The sequence below is a fragment of the Amphiura filiformis genome, chromosome 10 (genome assembly GCF_039555335.1).
Source record: "Amphiura filiformis chromosome 10, Afil_fr2py, whole genome shotgun sequence".
In the NCBI taxonomy this organism is placed as follows: Eukaryota; Metazoa; Echinodermata; class Ophiuroidea; order Amphilepidida; family Amphiuridae; genus Amphiura; species Amphiura filiformis.
The window spans coordinates 12,200,512-12,215,350 of NC_092637.1; the positions used below are offsets into that span (position 1 = coordinate 12,200,512).

Genomic DNA, 14,839 nt, shown 5'->3' on the forward strand with positions numbered 1-14,839 from the left:
ACCCTGCAATAAAGCAATAATAAGTGAATAAAACTGTCATACTATAAAGAAATGAAAATTTAACAATAACACCAGTTTTGACACCACTAACAATCAATGCCAGGGTTAACAGTCAGGTTTGCCAGCCAGTGTTGTCAGTCAGGTTTGCCAGCCAGTGTTGCCAAATATTCCCATTACATTCCATTAGCATGATACTTGAAATTGAGTCAAATCTGCTCAACCTGCCAGAAATCAATTTTACAGAGCATGTTGAGAACCATATATGAGAACAGTTGTGTAGAATGTTTGCCCCCTCCCATCCCCGTAAAACCCCAATATATTATGAATATTTCCACTTTTTGCAGCAATTTTGCGTAAAATTTGTTGATTTTGCGCAATTCACAAATCACTTTGCCCAGTAGTGTGCCCAGGGGGGCTTTGGGTGCTGAAGCCCCCTGTACTTTGATAAAAATCATGTAAAATCGGCCGTTTTTTTAAAGCCATTAAAGCCCTGAGCCCCCATGCAGGAAAAGATCCTGGACACACCAGTGTTGCCCCTCCAATGCCCCCCTGAAACAAATATCTGGCGCAGCAGCTGCCATGAGTATTGTTGCCACCATTTTCCCCCACCCCACAACCAAGCCCAATTGGGTGTAAAAGGTGCTTTCTAGCAACCTGACAAAGCCATGCCTTAGACACCTTCGTTGTTGCCGAAACACATTCCTGCCCTTGTATGTATGCCATTTGCATTTTTATTTTACATTGTACATTTCCTTTAATTTTTTTCATAGAAACATCTGTTGGTTTTGTTTTGAATAAAACCATTAATTAATGGCAAAAAATATTCGCAAATTTAAGCGGTTAACATTCATAGAAAGCTTATATCGCAGATTCCAATCAATCTTTCATAGAAACATCTGGGGTTTTTCAAATTAGATAAAACCACTTTAGGCGAGTTGGAGTAGTCATAGTCTTAAGGACCGCACATAATGCAAACTTCAATATTGCGTCGATCCAACATAAAAATGTAATAATAATAATAAAATTGATAGAAGTAGTAATATTGATAATAATGATTAAAATAAAAGATTAACTTTTGACTTTGGTTTGTTCAGTGTGCAAATCAAATGATAATTGTTACATTTCATCTTAGTTTTGAATACCTTCACAGTAGTATTCCATGGCATCATTTAGTTAAATATAGTGCCAAGTCTAGTGATTAATATTGCAAAGCCTGTGAAATTAAGAGCTTTCTTCTCATTTTGACTGACCGTAACAAATTTTTATATTTTTTTGGGGAGAAAGTGAATTGAAAATTTTATAGGTGGTACTACACCCCTGATAAATTTTAGATTAATTTTGCATTTTTCTCAAAAATACCTACACACTGGTAACAAAAGTCATTATGTATATTATAGGGGCAAGGAATCTAATTACTTCACTGAAATGTCAGTGATTCAAGACAAGTAGTTCATTATATATGTTAAGAAATGAGGTACATTGTAGCGGTACCTCTTTTCTTATCATAAATAATGTACTGCTTGTCTTGAGTCACTGAATTTCCAGTGTAGTAACTGGATTCCTTGCCCCTATAATATACATAACTTTTGTTACCAGCGTGTTATTATTTTTTGAGAAAAATGCAAAAATAAACACAAATTTATTAAGGGGTGTACATGTAGTATCACCTTAAATTTTTTTACTGGTGGAAACTGGGGTAAGATTTCTGACGAGTGGGTGGGGGCATTTTAGTCTTATTGCCACTAAGTAGGGAAGTACTTAACATAAATTATGGGTATGCTCCCGGAAAGTCTATTTTGGATTAGGAGTGCTTCATTTAAAACCAATTGGGATCACAAGCAGTAGGTAGCTACATTGTATAACAACATTGACTGAGCTGATAAGAATTGATATTTAAAATGTCTCATCATGATCTCTTTCAAATGATCAATTTCTACTCGCTGTTTAGGAATATTATAAGCCTTGACGTATTTGTCTCTAAACACAAGTAGCAATTACTTGGAATTGTAATGAATAAATAAAACAAATGCCAAGATCTGATTGACTTGACTTGGGTTTTTTAAGCTTAATGGCATAAGCGATGAAGTGACTCATTCAGATATGTTATAGTGTGTCTCACCACAGTGGACTACAAAGCGCGTACCACCAGTCAAAGTCTCCGCCTCATCCGATAATGAGGGCCGATTGTTCCATGAAATGCGACAGGCGAGACTGCTACGTAATTACCGCGTATTTTCATGGTCTATTGCATAATCGCGAAAGCACGCAACGCTCTATCGCGTATACGCGAAGGCACGCAGCGCTGGCGTAATTGTTTGACACGGCACGATCGAACAATCGGCCCTCATGAATATGCGAGAACTGGTAGCATACAATACACAGGGACTTTGACTGGTGGTACTTTCTCTGTTTATCTCTTTCCTCTATGGTCTCATCTCAAGTTGAGAGTAACGCCATGTTGGATATTGCAGTGGTAGTATATTTACGCAGTTGCGACACCAGCGTATGGACAAACCGCACTTCTACGCATGTTTATGTGCCCGGCAGGATTAGGTTAACATGTGCGATTCAAAACTGCTACTGCACCATCCAATATGGTGTTATCCTCAACTTGAGACAAGACACTGTGTGTTTGTGTGTGAAGGAGGGTGCACATGCCATGTTGGGATGTGTGTCTTTGCATAGGGGTAGGGTTAATGGTGTTTGTGTGTCTGAATATGATCCCATTGGGCTACCCCATGGAAGACATGACCTTAATTTTCCAGTACAATAATGGATCAATATTGTTTTTTAAAAAAAATTTACTTCTTTTTTCACAATTATCACAGGCAATAACTGAAGTATAAATAATTCCTTAATACCCACATTGCATACAGACATTTATAGATATTCAAGATGAAAATCAGTCCAACATGTATTGTCTATATCTGGTCTGTGTAATAACTTCTGTGAATGAACAAAATACTGTATAATTTGCTATGTATTTCTGTTATTTTAAGCGGGTCACCACTGGTCAAATATTTTGAATCCAGTTTTGATGGAAATAACATTAAAAAAATAGTCTTCAAATTGAGCAAGAAAAGAAAAATTGATTTTTTTTTGGCCACAATTTCATTAAGCTTAATCATTGTACATATAAATCTGCATCAGCTGTATAACACTTAAATAGTTTGCTCCCTCGTAACCATGGTAACCAGGTAACCTACCAATCTAGTATCTATGGCGATATAATCAATACAGCTGTGAAACCATTGTGTAATAATGTCTTATTCTATTTTTGTTTTATACTCTCTTTTTTCTGTTTTTTCATTTTATAATAAGGAGAAGAATCGTCAGACAGTGGTAAGGCTTCATCAAGAAGATTTTGAAAGTGGCATTTGTTTGATTTTATTTTTCATTAGATGCATTGAATTGTGCTATTCCATTTAAAACCCACACTACCCCTGTGGAAGATTCTGGAAATATCTTCTACAGGGGGAGTATGAATTTCAAATGGAATGAACACATTAGACAGTTCCATTTAAAACTCACTCTTCTTCTGTGGAAGATTCAGGTTGAATCTTTCTCAGAAGGTGCATGAATATCAAATGGAGCTGCCTATTGTGCTAATTCCATTTGAAATTCATACTCCCCCTGTGGAAGATATTTCCAAAATCTTCCACAGGGGTAGTGTGAATCATAAATGGAATAGCCCATTGGGTTTGTCCATAGACTTGATGCAGGGTTTTATATATATTATAAGGTGTTGTGCAACAAAATTGCATATTACCAGGTAAAATATTCTCAATGGCAAACCAAAATCATGTCTCCCTGTTCACCCCCTCCCCCTGTTCACCCCTCCCCCACCCCAACCCAACCCCCCGTCAGTGGCATCCCAAGCAATCAAGGTGTGTAAAAGCATTCTGATAAATTTACTAGGACAATGTGTACAATTATACTAAAATGGGCCCAATAATTGTGGCCTAAGGGAACATTACATCACATGTTTTGGTCAAGGCTTTTGGTCAAGTATGTCCTGGTATTTCAATCTACCACTTCCCCAGTCACTATGCCACTACACCCCCCCCAATATCTCTCTATGCTTACACCCCAAATCTTTGCACTGGTCAAACTTTTGTCAAATCCATTATACAAATCAATTGATTAGTGTCAGGAAGCCCTATCTGCAATAGCTGCCCTATAGACATTTGACAATTTTTGTATTCTATAATGAATACAATCTTAAAATATGACACCTGGCAGCTATTGGAGATAGAGTCTTCTTGCTCTAATCCCTTGCAAATGTAGTTCTTAGGATATCCGTAAAACAAGAAGGTGGTCAAAATTAACAAGATTTTCTACTCTTCAGAATTTATTTTTTGATTTTTCACAAGGATTTGGATACTCTTTTGAGAATTTTAACAAACTATATCCTCAAATTTGATCAAATTGTCAGGACTTCCAGTGTAAGAAGCTGTCATCTCTGGTAGGAAGTCCCTTTTTACTAACCAGTGCTGTTTTCATTTGAACATGGTGATGAGTGGGCCTAATTCCACTTTCGGTAAGAAAGAACTTACTGAGTCCATAATGGGATTGGCAGGTTGAACATTAAAAAATTCTAGAATAAAATCCAGCTACATGCATCAAGTCTATTTTTTAAACCCTTTGCAGTGCTATCATATGATTGCATGATTATTCAGAATGTATTATCAATTCACATTTTTAGCACCATCTTTACTTCTAGATGCACATATTGGTGTGTGTTCACATGATTTGTTTGCGGTGACATTATTCTTGGTAGTTTATTTTAGCATTTATCATGATAAAGGTGTGGGGTACAATAAGTGAATGTGAATGTAGGTAGCTGCATGACCTCGGCATTTGCATATATATGTGTGTGAAATGGGTGTGGGGTGGGGTGTGTGTGCACTTGCTTTATCTAGTGATGCCAATGCCGCACCTTAGGCGCACAAATGGGCTACTTGGTGATCTCTTGCCGCTACTCAAAAAAGCATGCCGCTACTTGCCAAAAATTGGGCTACATGTACTTTTGCCTGTGGCAGGCCGTGGTAGTAATTTGAAGTATTTTCTTTTCAATTTAGCCAAATTATAAAGGTTTTGGGTCTCTGAAGCTCCAAATTGCAAAAACTATGGTTTTGTGATCATTTATTGATCGGTCAGTAACTTCCCATTAAGTACCGGTAGTTTTAAAAGTCGAGTGCTTTTCCACCCAATTGGGTGGTATGTGATCAAAATTTGATCCGCCCAAAATTGGGCTACTTGAGAATCCTTTACTGCTGTCTAACGAGCAAATATGATGCACCTTAAGGCCAAAAAAAAAAAAAAGTGTTTGTTTGCCCAGACATGGGGTAGGAAGGAGTGGGTCGGTAGGTCGATTTCCTTCTTTTTTTTTTTTCTTTTTTTTTTTTAGATCTGTACATGTGTTGCAGCAAGTGGGGTAGAGAAAATATACGACATTCAGCCTTGCATAAACAAATCCTACGCTATGCGATAGCGTGCGAAAGCACTGCGCATAGTACACGGATTGCACACAATCAATGTTCTCTGCACTGATACTTTTCTAACCGCTTTTCTGATTGGCTCGCTTTGATATATTATGTATTTCAACCTTACCATAAAAGTTTAACCTCTTTGGTAACAATACTGGGCTGGAGTACAAAATCCCAGACCATACATGTACTTGTCATGCTTGGTTCTCTATATTGATGTTGATTGATGGTAAAATATGATTGGGGAGGGCTAAATGTGAAAAATGACAGCTGTGATTGCCAGGAATATTAATTTTCAAGTGTCATTTGGCATTTTTTTGGGAGGAAAAACATTGTTTTCTTTATTTTTATATCATTGTAAAAAAAAAAAAAAAAAAGTGTATGATGTTTTTTGATTTTTTGGGTCGGTCGTGTCTGGGCAAACAAACACTTTTTTTTTTTGGCCTAATTGGCATTGAAAAGTTTTGGCCACACTGGTTTGATCCTTCAATCAGGGATTTTCTTCAGCGTCTAATTGGATTAGGCTATACCTATAAAAATGGAAGATATATATGGCACGTTTTTATTGATGTCACCATTTTCAAGGTTTCATACGCGTGTGTGTCTGCAGCGTTAAATGCATGGGGGGGTGTATGTGTGCGGTAATTAGCTGCAAACATTAGAACACAAACATCACAACTGTGGACAACTGCAACCATGGACATCCACAGTTGCTGGCTATGACCAGGACAATGCAAATAACGTAAAAATGTATTTAAAAGTGGTCCATGTTTAGGGGTTCAGAACAGGTCACGGTTGGATAGGAAGTTGTCAGGTGTATGTGAGGAGTAGGTCCTTGGTGTGTCGATTGACATCAGGTGTGTGTGTCCTTGGTTAGATAAGATTCAGTCATACGCAGAATGAGGTCCTTTTTTTGCAGGTATTTACAAATGGGTGTGTGTGGGGGGGTGTGTAGGTGTATGCATAATTACATATCATATACCAAAAGAAGTCTGCATGTAGTTATTATGATTTCTATCACCAATCACCATTAGTTTGTAGTGATCATGTTTGTAATGTGGGCTAGAGGTGGGGCTAGAGGGTTCATAAAATAGATCAAGTGGTATAGATTCAGGATGAGCTCCTCAGCAGAATAATGTGAATTTATCTCATTTCCATATCGCTTACTTCCATTTTTTTATCTTCTGGCAATATGCAAATTTCTATTACATTAATGAGACATGTGTTATTTGAGTTACAGATTTGTGATGAAGTTAACAGATAAAATTCAGTCGCATGCAAAAACATATGTGATGTGATCAAGCAAAATCAGTCGGAAGTCGGAAATATTGATTTTGAGATATAGCCAAACAAAGGAAGTATTTCCCTTTGTTTCCTATTGTTTTGTAAACTCTTTTAACTGCTCATATCTTTTGAACCAGTTGTCCAAATTTAATGGGGTTTTATGCAAAATCTAGCTTTGCAAATGCTGTTTACAATCATATAAGAAACTGAAAATTGAATATGTCCAACTCCAGGCTCATTTTGCTTGATCACACCACATATACATTACATGTACCTTCAAGCAAGAATGTACCATTTGCATTCAGAATATATTTTTATTTTGTCCCCAAATATTTTTAGTTTTCACTATCAGATATGTCCCCTTTTAACACAGAGTGTGAATTTCAAATGGGGTGACTCCATTTGAAGTCTACACCCCCTGTGTGGGAAATAAAGGTCAATCAATTTGTTCATGGGGGATGTATTGATTTGATAAAGATATGTACGTACATACAAAGATGCCAAATTAATTCTAAAATTTTGAAGAAATAAAATGCATACTTTTTTGACCAAAATACTTTTTTTTAAATAGTCATTCAAAGCTCCAAAATGCATTTTAACAGTTGGAAAATGTGTTTTTTAAATTCTTTAATTACCAAAAACAAACTACTAAAACAGCTAATCACACAAATTTGATACATTGTATTCTATAGGCCTATTGCTGAACACTAAATGAACAAGTGCACAAAATTTCTACACATGCATCCTACACATTGTATACAAAAGTGATACCGGTATTACATGTAATAAACATAATTACATTATTTTACTTGGAATGTAATTAGCAAATTATATAATGTTTTCGGTGGCATGCATTATACCAGATGTTTTTCAAATTAGAGAAACATGGCTATCCAAAAATATTTATATCATATGCATTGTCAACAAAGCTGAAATTTCAGCATGTAATTTAAAATGTAATTACCTAAATTTTTTTAAAACTTGAAATGTAATTGGCAATGTACATGTAGAGTGTTATCTCAATAGCATGTATTATACCAGGTGCATTTCAAATTACAGTAGCTTTCAGTTCAGTAAATGCATGCCTTTCACAGGAGAGTAGGATTTTCATATGGAATTAGCACATTAACCAACTGTATTTGAAACTAACCCTCCCTCTGTGGTAGATTCAGGTTGAATCTTTCTCACAGGGTCTATGACATTCAAATGTAGCTGCCTAATGTGTCCATTACATTTGAAATTCACATTCCCCCTGTGAACAATATTTCTAGACTCTTCCACAGGAGGAGTGCGGATTTAAATGGATTATTCCAGATTTAAATGGATTTATCCAATAAATCGGATTGTGTGGCACTTTCTGTTGCATGAAGTTTGATTTCTGAGGTTTCTACTCAAATGTCTTTTGTTAAATTCATTGCATGTGATGTTATTTTTGAAAATTTGCCGTGTTCGAAATTTGCATGAAATAGTGAAGAAATGAGTTACAATTTTCAGTGGTGTGAATTTTAGTACCCAATGCATAAAAAGGTCATTATATGCTGTACAAATCTATAGGGGGTTAAGAAACTGTGTCATGGTAGATGAGCATGTTGTAGATCCTGGTTTATGCTGGTTGATATCACTGATACCCTAAAAACATAACTTTATCCCCCAGGAATGCCAGAGATATTTTTAAACTACTATTTTATCATGTAATCAGACCGAGTAGTCAGCGGAATACGAGATACTGATTTGCTTGACCCTCATCAGGCTCTGTCCTTGTTTAGGGACCAATTAGTGTTATTTTCATCGGGGTTTTATTTTCACAAATTTCGTGAGTGTACATGCAGGCTTGGCTTCTTGAAATTTCAGTATAATATTAAAAAATAATTTCAGTGCATCTACATACATGTACAACAAGAGATATTAGAAAATAGAAATCATTCTTTAGTTCTGTGGATCGCAAATTACCAACACTAGAGCTATACCCGTTTGCGTAAATGATTATTAAGCTCAATATGCCGGTATCTTACTATAAAAATGGTATAGGCCTAAATGCTATAGGGACTTTTATTAAGACAGATTCCTCCAATTGTACCAAGTTTAAGCCCAAATCCAGCTGATAGGATACTGACCTTTGACTGCAGATGACCTGTTGGATGACCTGTGACCTCAGATGATATTACTTAATTACCGGTAGTTAATTAAATTAATTAATTTATATATTTACTTGTTTTACTGACTACTCTTTCTTTCTTCCTTCAAACCCACAGTGGAAGACATTGTCTTAATATAGATTTTACCAAGTTCAAGTACATACATGTATCAGAATGCATCAGAGCTATTTATAGAACAGGCAGCAAGTGCAATTGTTTATACCATGATCACTGACTTGGGCACTGTGGATTTTGAAAATTCACATTTTCGCGGATTTTGAGCCCAATCCTTTACCGATCACAACCAAATGTGTTCCCCGCATTCGACCAAAAGTAGCTTAGGACACTCCCCATATTTTCCTTGATCTCCCGTATAAATTACAGCCCAATCGGACCAAGTTTAAGATTTGACCTTTGACCTTCGACCTCCGATTTTGACCGAAGGTAGCGTAGGACACTCCCCATATTTTCCTTGATCTTCCTTATGAATAACAGCCCAATCGGACCAAGTTTAAAATTTGACCTTTGACCTTCGACCTCCAATTTTGACCGAAGGTAGCGTAGGACACTCCCCATATTTTCCTTGATCTCCCATATGAATAACAGCCCAATTGGACCAAGTTTAAAATTTGACCTTCGACCTCCGATTTCGACCCGAAGGTAGCGTGGACACTCCCCATATTTTCCTTGATCTCCCATATGAATTACAGCCCAATCGGACCAAGTTTAAAATTTGACCTTTGACCTTCGACCTCCGATTTCGACCAAAGGTAGCTTAGGACACTCCCCGTATTTTCCTTGATCTCCTGTATGAATTACAGCCCAATCGGACCAAGTTTAAAATTTGACCTTTGACCTTGAGCTCCGATTTCGACCGAAGGTAGCTTATGACACTCCCCGTATTTTTCTGCATCCCCCGTGCGAATTTGGCGAGGCTGGGAGCAAAACTGACGGAGCCTTTTACACACATACACACACGCAACATAAGGCAAATTATAGTAAGATGCAGTGATGATATAAAATAGGATTGAAAAACGTGATTGACTCTCACAATTACTAAAACTGAATAAGATTTGTTTATTATAAGCCGGATAAATTTTAGTATATTTTCACATTTTTCATTTTCATTTTCATCTATGATTGTATGATATTTTACTGAATTTGCAGGAGAAAACCCAATGCATCTTGTATTGCAGCATTTTGTAGAAACAATTTACAACTTCATTCATAAATGTTTTCATCTTCTCGTCCTTATTTGTATTCATGTCTTGTTTATTTTAGACCCAGAAGGACCACCAGGAATGCATGAAAAGAAGAAGAAATCAGGATTCTTTAGCAGACTATCAAGAAAGAAAAAAGGGGTAAGCTTGAATGCAAGCCCATAGCCTTTTTTTTAGGGGGAGCAGGGTACAAATAGAAAACTGTGTCTAGTTTTGTATCTTTAGAACATAAATATGCAGTTTTTATCAATTTGGGAAATACAAGGTAAGTTGTTACTTACAGTAAACGAAAAGCAATTGTCATGGAAAATCAAATTTGGTGCTTTTCTCAAAACCTGCTCAATTCAGGGTCATAAGTGGGTAATTTTAGAATTCCTGCCCCCTTTAAAAACCACAGGAAAAAACAATATTTGTTTGCAAGAAAACTTTGTGAATCAACTGCACTAGCAAAATTTACAAAATCTATATGCATACAAACATTCCATGCTTTACAGTATATATATTGTTCTGTTCACAGTATGAATTAGGAGGCGGTGGCGGCGAGAGCGTCATCCCAACTTCCACAACCCGGACAGCGTCCAAATCCTCACCTCCCAACAATAACAATGTAACAGTACCCACAAAAGAAACTCTCCCTCACAGTCAAGACCCCAACACATCCACTGTGAGTAGAAACGTGAGCGTCAGCAAAAAACGTCGACCAGCACCAAAACCTCCCGGTGCTAAAACAGCACCACCCGTGTTTTCACCGAACGAAGATAAAGGAATCGTATCACACACCGGGAGTCTAAAGAAACGTAGAGCGCCCCCGCCACCAAAAGTGCCGGACACGATAGTGGAGACACCAGACAGTCCTATAGCAGTGTCTAGTGATGGGCATTTTGATACTACAACGAGTAGCAACGATACGTCCGGCATTGTGACTTCCACACCTATGTACCATGACAACGAGTCAGGGAGTAGTTCCCCCTCTCCCAGTCGACCAGAGGACCCCCCTCCCCCACCCCCACCAGAGTTTGGGGAGTCAGGGGGAGAGGATGAAGATGATGGTACGTTTTTGGTGTTACTTTTGTCACAGACCGATTCTATTTGGATTATTCCAGTTAAAAACGACAGGGGCTTATAACAAGCAATCAAGCTGGGTTCATGTGATCGTTTTGATTAGCAAATTTTAATTTGAAAACGCACCAAATTTCAAATACTAGCATCAATCTTTGTCAATTCAGAGCTTTGGTAGCAAATGCAGTATCAGATTACAGCTAACAAGATTTTGCATATGGCCATATCAATCAAATTGTTGTCACAGGTTTAGATTTATGATTTATGATATACCACAGGCAACTAATATTAACTAAGATCTCATGCCCTCATTTCAATTCATGAACCTTAAAATTACGATTATTTTGATGAAAATTTTGTGGGACGGTAGGTCCACGCAGCACAGAAATCTGCATGTACTGATGTTTATTGCCCCTTTTCTTCCAGGCAAGGTTCCAAGTAAGCCATCCAGATCATTATCATTTGAAGGTCTAGAGGATAGCCAGGAGGAGGATGGGTCTGAGTTTGACTTTCCTCCACCTCCACCGGAATTACAGCAAGGATACCTACAAAGTAAGTTGCTTGTATTTGGTGCTGTTCAATTGTTAAGGCATGGTGGGATGGCAGGAGCTAAATCTTTTCAGTTTTAGAAAATTAGCTTATTGTTCACCAAAATATGTCAATTTAGTTGTTTGCTTTCTAGAATAATGAATTCTTGCTAAGTATCTGCATGTTTTAAAATTAGTTTATTGCATGATAAAGACTATTGCTTTACAAATAGTAAGCTTGCCTATTTGTATCCATTGGCTTTTAGCAAATTATTTTAAATACTGCATGAATAAAGAACAATCACATATCATTATGTACAAGCAAAAAATCTTTGAAGTGTTTACATAATGGTCTGTTTAGAGGCATGCTCACAGGCTATTCCGGTTGAAATCCATGCAGCCTCTATAGAAGACAAGATATTGATCTACCACACAGGGAGTTTGAGTTTCAAATGAAGTCGCCCATTTAGCTACCCCATTTGAAATTCAAAACCCCTGTGTGTGAGCTTAATGTCATGTCTTCCATAGTGGGTATATGGATTTCAACTGGGATAACTCGTATGTTACCAAAACTGCCTGAAATTTGATTAATTTTATAGTGTTTTCGTCTAGCAAATCACTAATAATCTCTTGAAATAAGCATTTAAAGGAATGTGGGACTTTAGCTGTTCTGTTCAGTAAGTTGGGAATTACCCTCATGTAAGCCTATAGTCTTCAGCAAGGTCCTTCAGTGGTGTCCAACTGCTCTTCCTGATTATCGCGTAAAAGGAACTAGGTCACATGTTGCTACGAAACTTGATCGGCAAATGATGTGAAGTTGACATGAATCAGAACATTACTTTCGTGTTTACTCTATAAACAGTGCCAAATTGGTAGACCTCTTAAGAACCTTGCAAATAATAGTGGAATATAACCAGGCCCGTACGCAGGATTCATTGGGGGGCGCTGATTTTGAAAAAGTGGACTTTTTTCCAAGGGGGGGGCAATTTTGTGAAAAGTGGACTAAAATTTTGACATTTTTTGTCCAAAAAAGCGTAAAAACCTGATTCTAAAATTTTGGGACTTTTTGTATACTTTTGTATACGTCGACCCCACACACCGACACCGCCTGGCTAATAATTATTTGGTGGAGCAGAGACACTAAAATGAATACACGGGATCGATACACGTGAATTGCTATGCACAATTTTGATATCAGACGAAAATCTTCGAATACCGGGGTTAGAAATTGATGAATATCTCCCGCAAATGAATTTTTCTCAAGAAACCAGATGTGGTCTCATACACTTGAAAATACGTTTTGAACAGATATGATAGTCGCTAGAATGCGCTTTGAAAATTGGCTGTGCGCTTTGAAGTCAAAATCTGACAATTTTATATTGCGTTGGTCCTATGGACTACAGCGTGTAGTACAGCTGCACTCACTGTAGGCAGTATACAAGTCGATGACCATTGACCTCAATGGGGTATACAAGCTTATTCACGCACAACCAAGATCAATTACCCGGCTTTGTGAGTAGCCTTAGTTAAGTCCCTCGACTAATTATTAGTTTTAAAGAGCTTTAAAGGTTTGAACCAAATGACTAATCGTGGCTGTGGATTCAACCTACCATGGCGATTCCTGCCATGAAGATATAGGGTCGATGACACTGTGCCCCACCTCCCCCCTCCCTGCGTATGGGCCTGAGTATAACTCCTCAGTTAATTAAATCTTGAGAATAGACTACACTTTGGTAGGTACAAACTACTACAGACTATTGGCAAACAGGTTAAGTCCCAGCAACACTCATTGAATGCCGATCTTTCCATGAAGTGCAACAGACGAAACTGATACACACATACCGCATATTTTTACGGTAAACACGCAATGCTCTATCGTGTGAGGCACGTAACACTGGAGTGATTTATAGACATGCACAATCGAACGAATGGCCCTCATGAATACCGTATTTAGTAAAATAGTCGCCCCCCCCCCTCATTTAAACGCCCCACCACTTTTTTCAACCAAGATGTTTCAAAAATGCGGATATTTCCATGATATCTTGTGTAGTAAGCTTACCAAGTTGCACACATGGTTGATAATAGCGTCAATAATTGGCGAAAATCTGGATTGGAAACCCGGAAGTGTTTCTAGTTCATAGTTCGTCATTTTAAGTTCGAGTTTTAAGTTTACTGAATGATTTGAACGGGAATTATCGTTCTAAAATTGACCTTGAATAAACGCCCCTCCCCCCTTGGGAAAATGTAACGCCCCCGGGGGCGTTTATTTGACGAAATACGGTATGTGAGAATTCACAGCATACAAAGCATGGGGACTTGGGCTGTTTGTGAATTTTCTGTGAATGTAGACATACATGAATGTTAGACTGTTAGTTGTTAAACCATCATGTATGCTTAATTGCCTGCTTCCTGCATGCATTAATACTTAACATCTTTGTAATTGGTGTGAATTTAGTGCATGCTGTATATATCTGTTCCCTAGATACTGTAGATAGTGATAGTAATGCTGAATACACTGATGCTAGCGTTGAGGAAGAGGTGGCAGTCGAGGAAGAGACCATTGAAGAGGATGATATTCAGGTGGAAGTTGAAGGTATTGTGTAAAGGGTGAATTTGACAATTTGCTCCTGTCCTAAAATGCACCATGCTTAAATTTCAAATTGCTTACTGAGTAACTGGAATCTAATTGAACAATCTGAATGGACCATTCACATGCCTACATTGGCATTTTTCAGCATTTAGGAAACATTTTGATTGAAAAATCCTGGGTTTTGAGACTAGGGAGTATATGATTTATGAGATGTCTATGAACTTATTCTACTGTAACTTGACTCGGCACTTCAAGAGTGTTTGATATATCAGATACATCTGTGAATTATGAGTGCCCCTGAACTGATTGGAAATCATCTATTATAATGGTCTACCGTAAAATTTTGATAGCTAGCATATGTGCTTACTATCGAGCGCTTTTGAAAACATGAAAATGTACCATAGTCCGACACTTTACCAACTGAGCTAATGGGGTTTACTTGTTCGTATATACATGTAACTATGTGTATCAATGATTTGCTCAAAACCCTTTACACTTTTGTGGATAGGGTTCTTCATGTTAGCATGTTTTAAAA

General features: G+C 37.5%; 1 protein-coding gene across 4 annotated transcripts in view; it reads left to right on the plus strand.

The window, feature by feature from the left end:
• LOC140162505 (uncharacterized) overlaps positions 1 to 14,839 on the plus strand; it is a 75,360-nt gene that overhangs the window by 41,382 nt on the left and 19,139 nt on the right. For 2 of the 4 annotated variants that reach the window (XM_072185747.1, XM_072185744.1), the window contains 5 exons: positions 3,322 to 3,342; positions 10,190 to 10,269; positions 10,646 to 11,177; positions 11,614 to 11,739; positions 14,197 to 14,307. In XM_072185747.1, the coding sequence (XP_072041848.1) occupies positions 3,322 to 3,342; positions 10,190 to 10,269; positions 10,646 to 11,177; positions 11,614 to 11,739; positions 14,197 to 14,307 (870 nt within the window). The remainder of the gene's footprint in view (positions 1 to 3,321; positions 3,343 to 10,189; positions 10,270 to 10,645; positions 11,178 to 11,613; positions 11,740 to 14,196; positions 14,308 to 14,839) is intronic. The other 2 variants (XM_072185745.1, XM_072185748.1) reach the window with 1 other exon arrangement.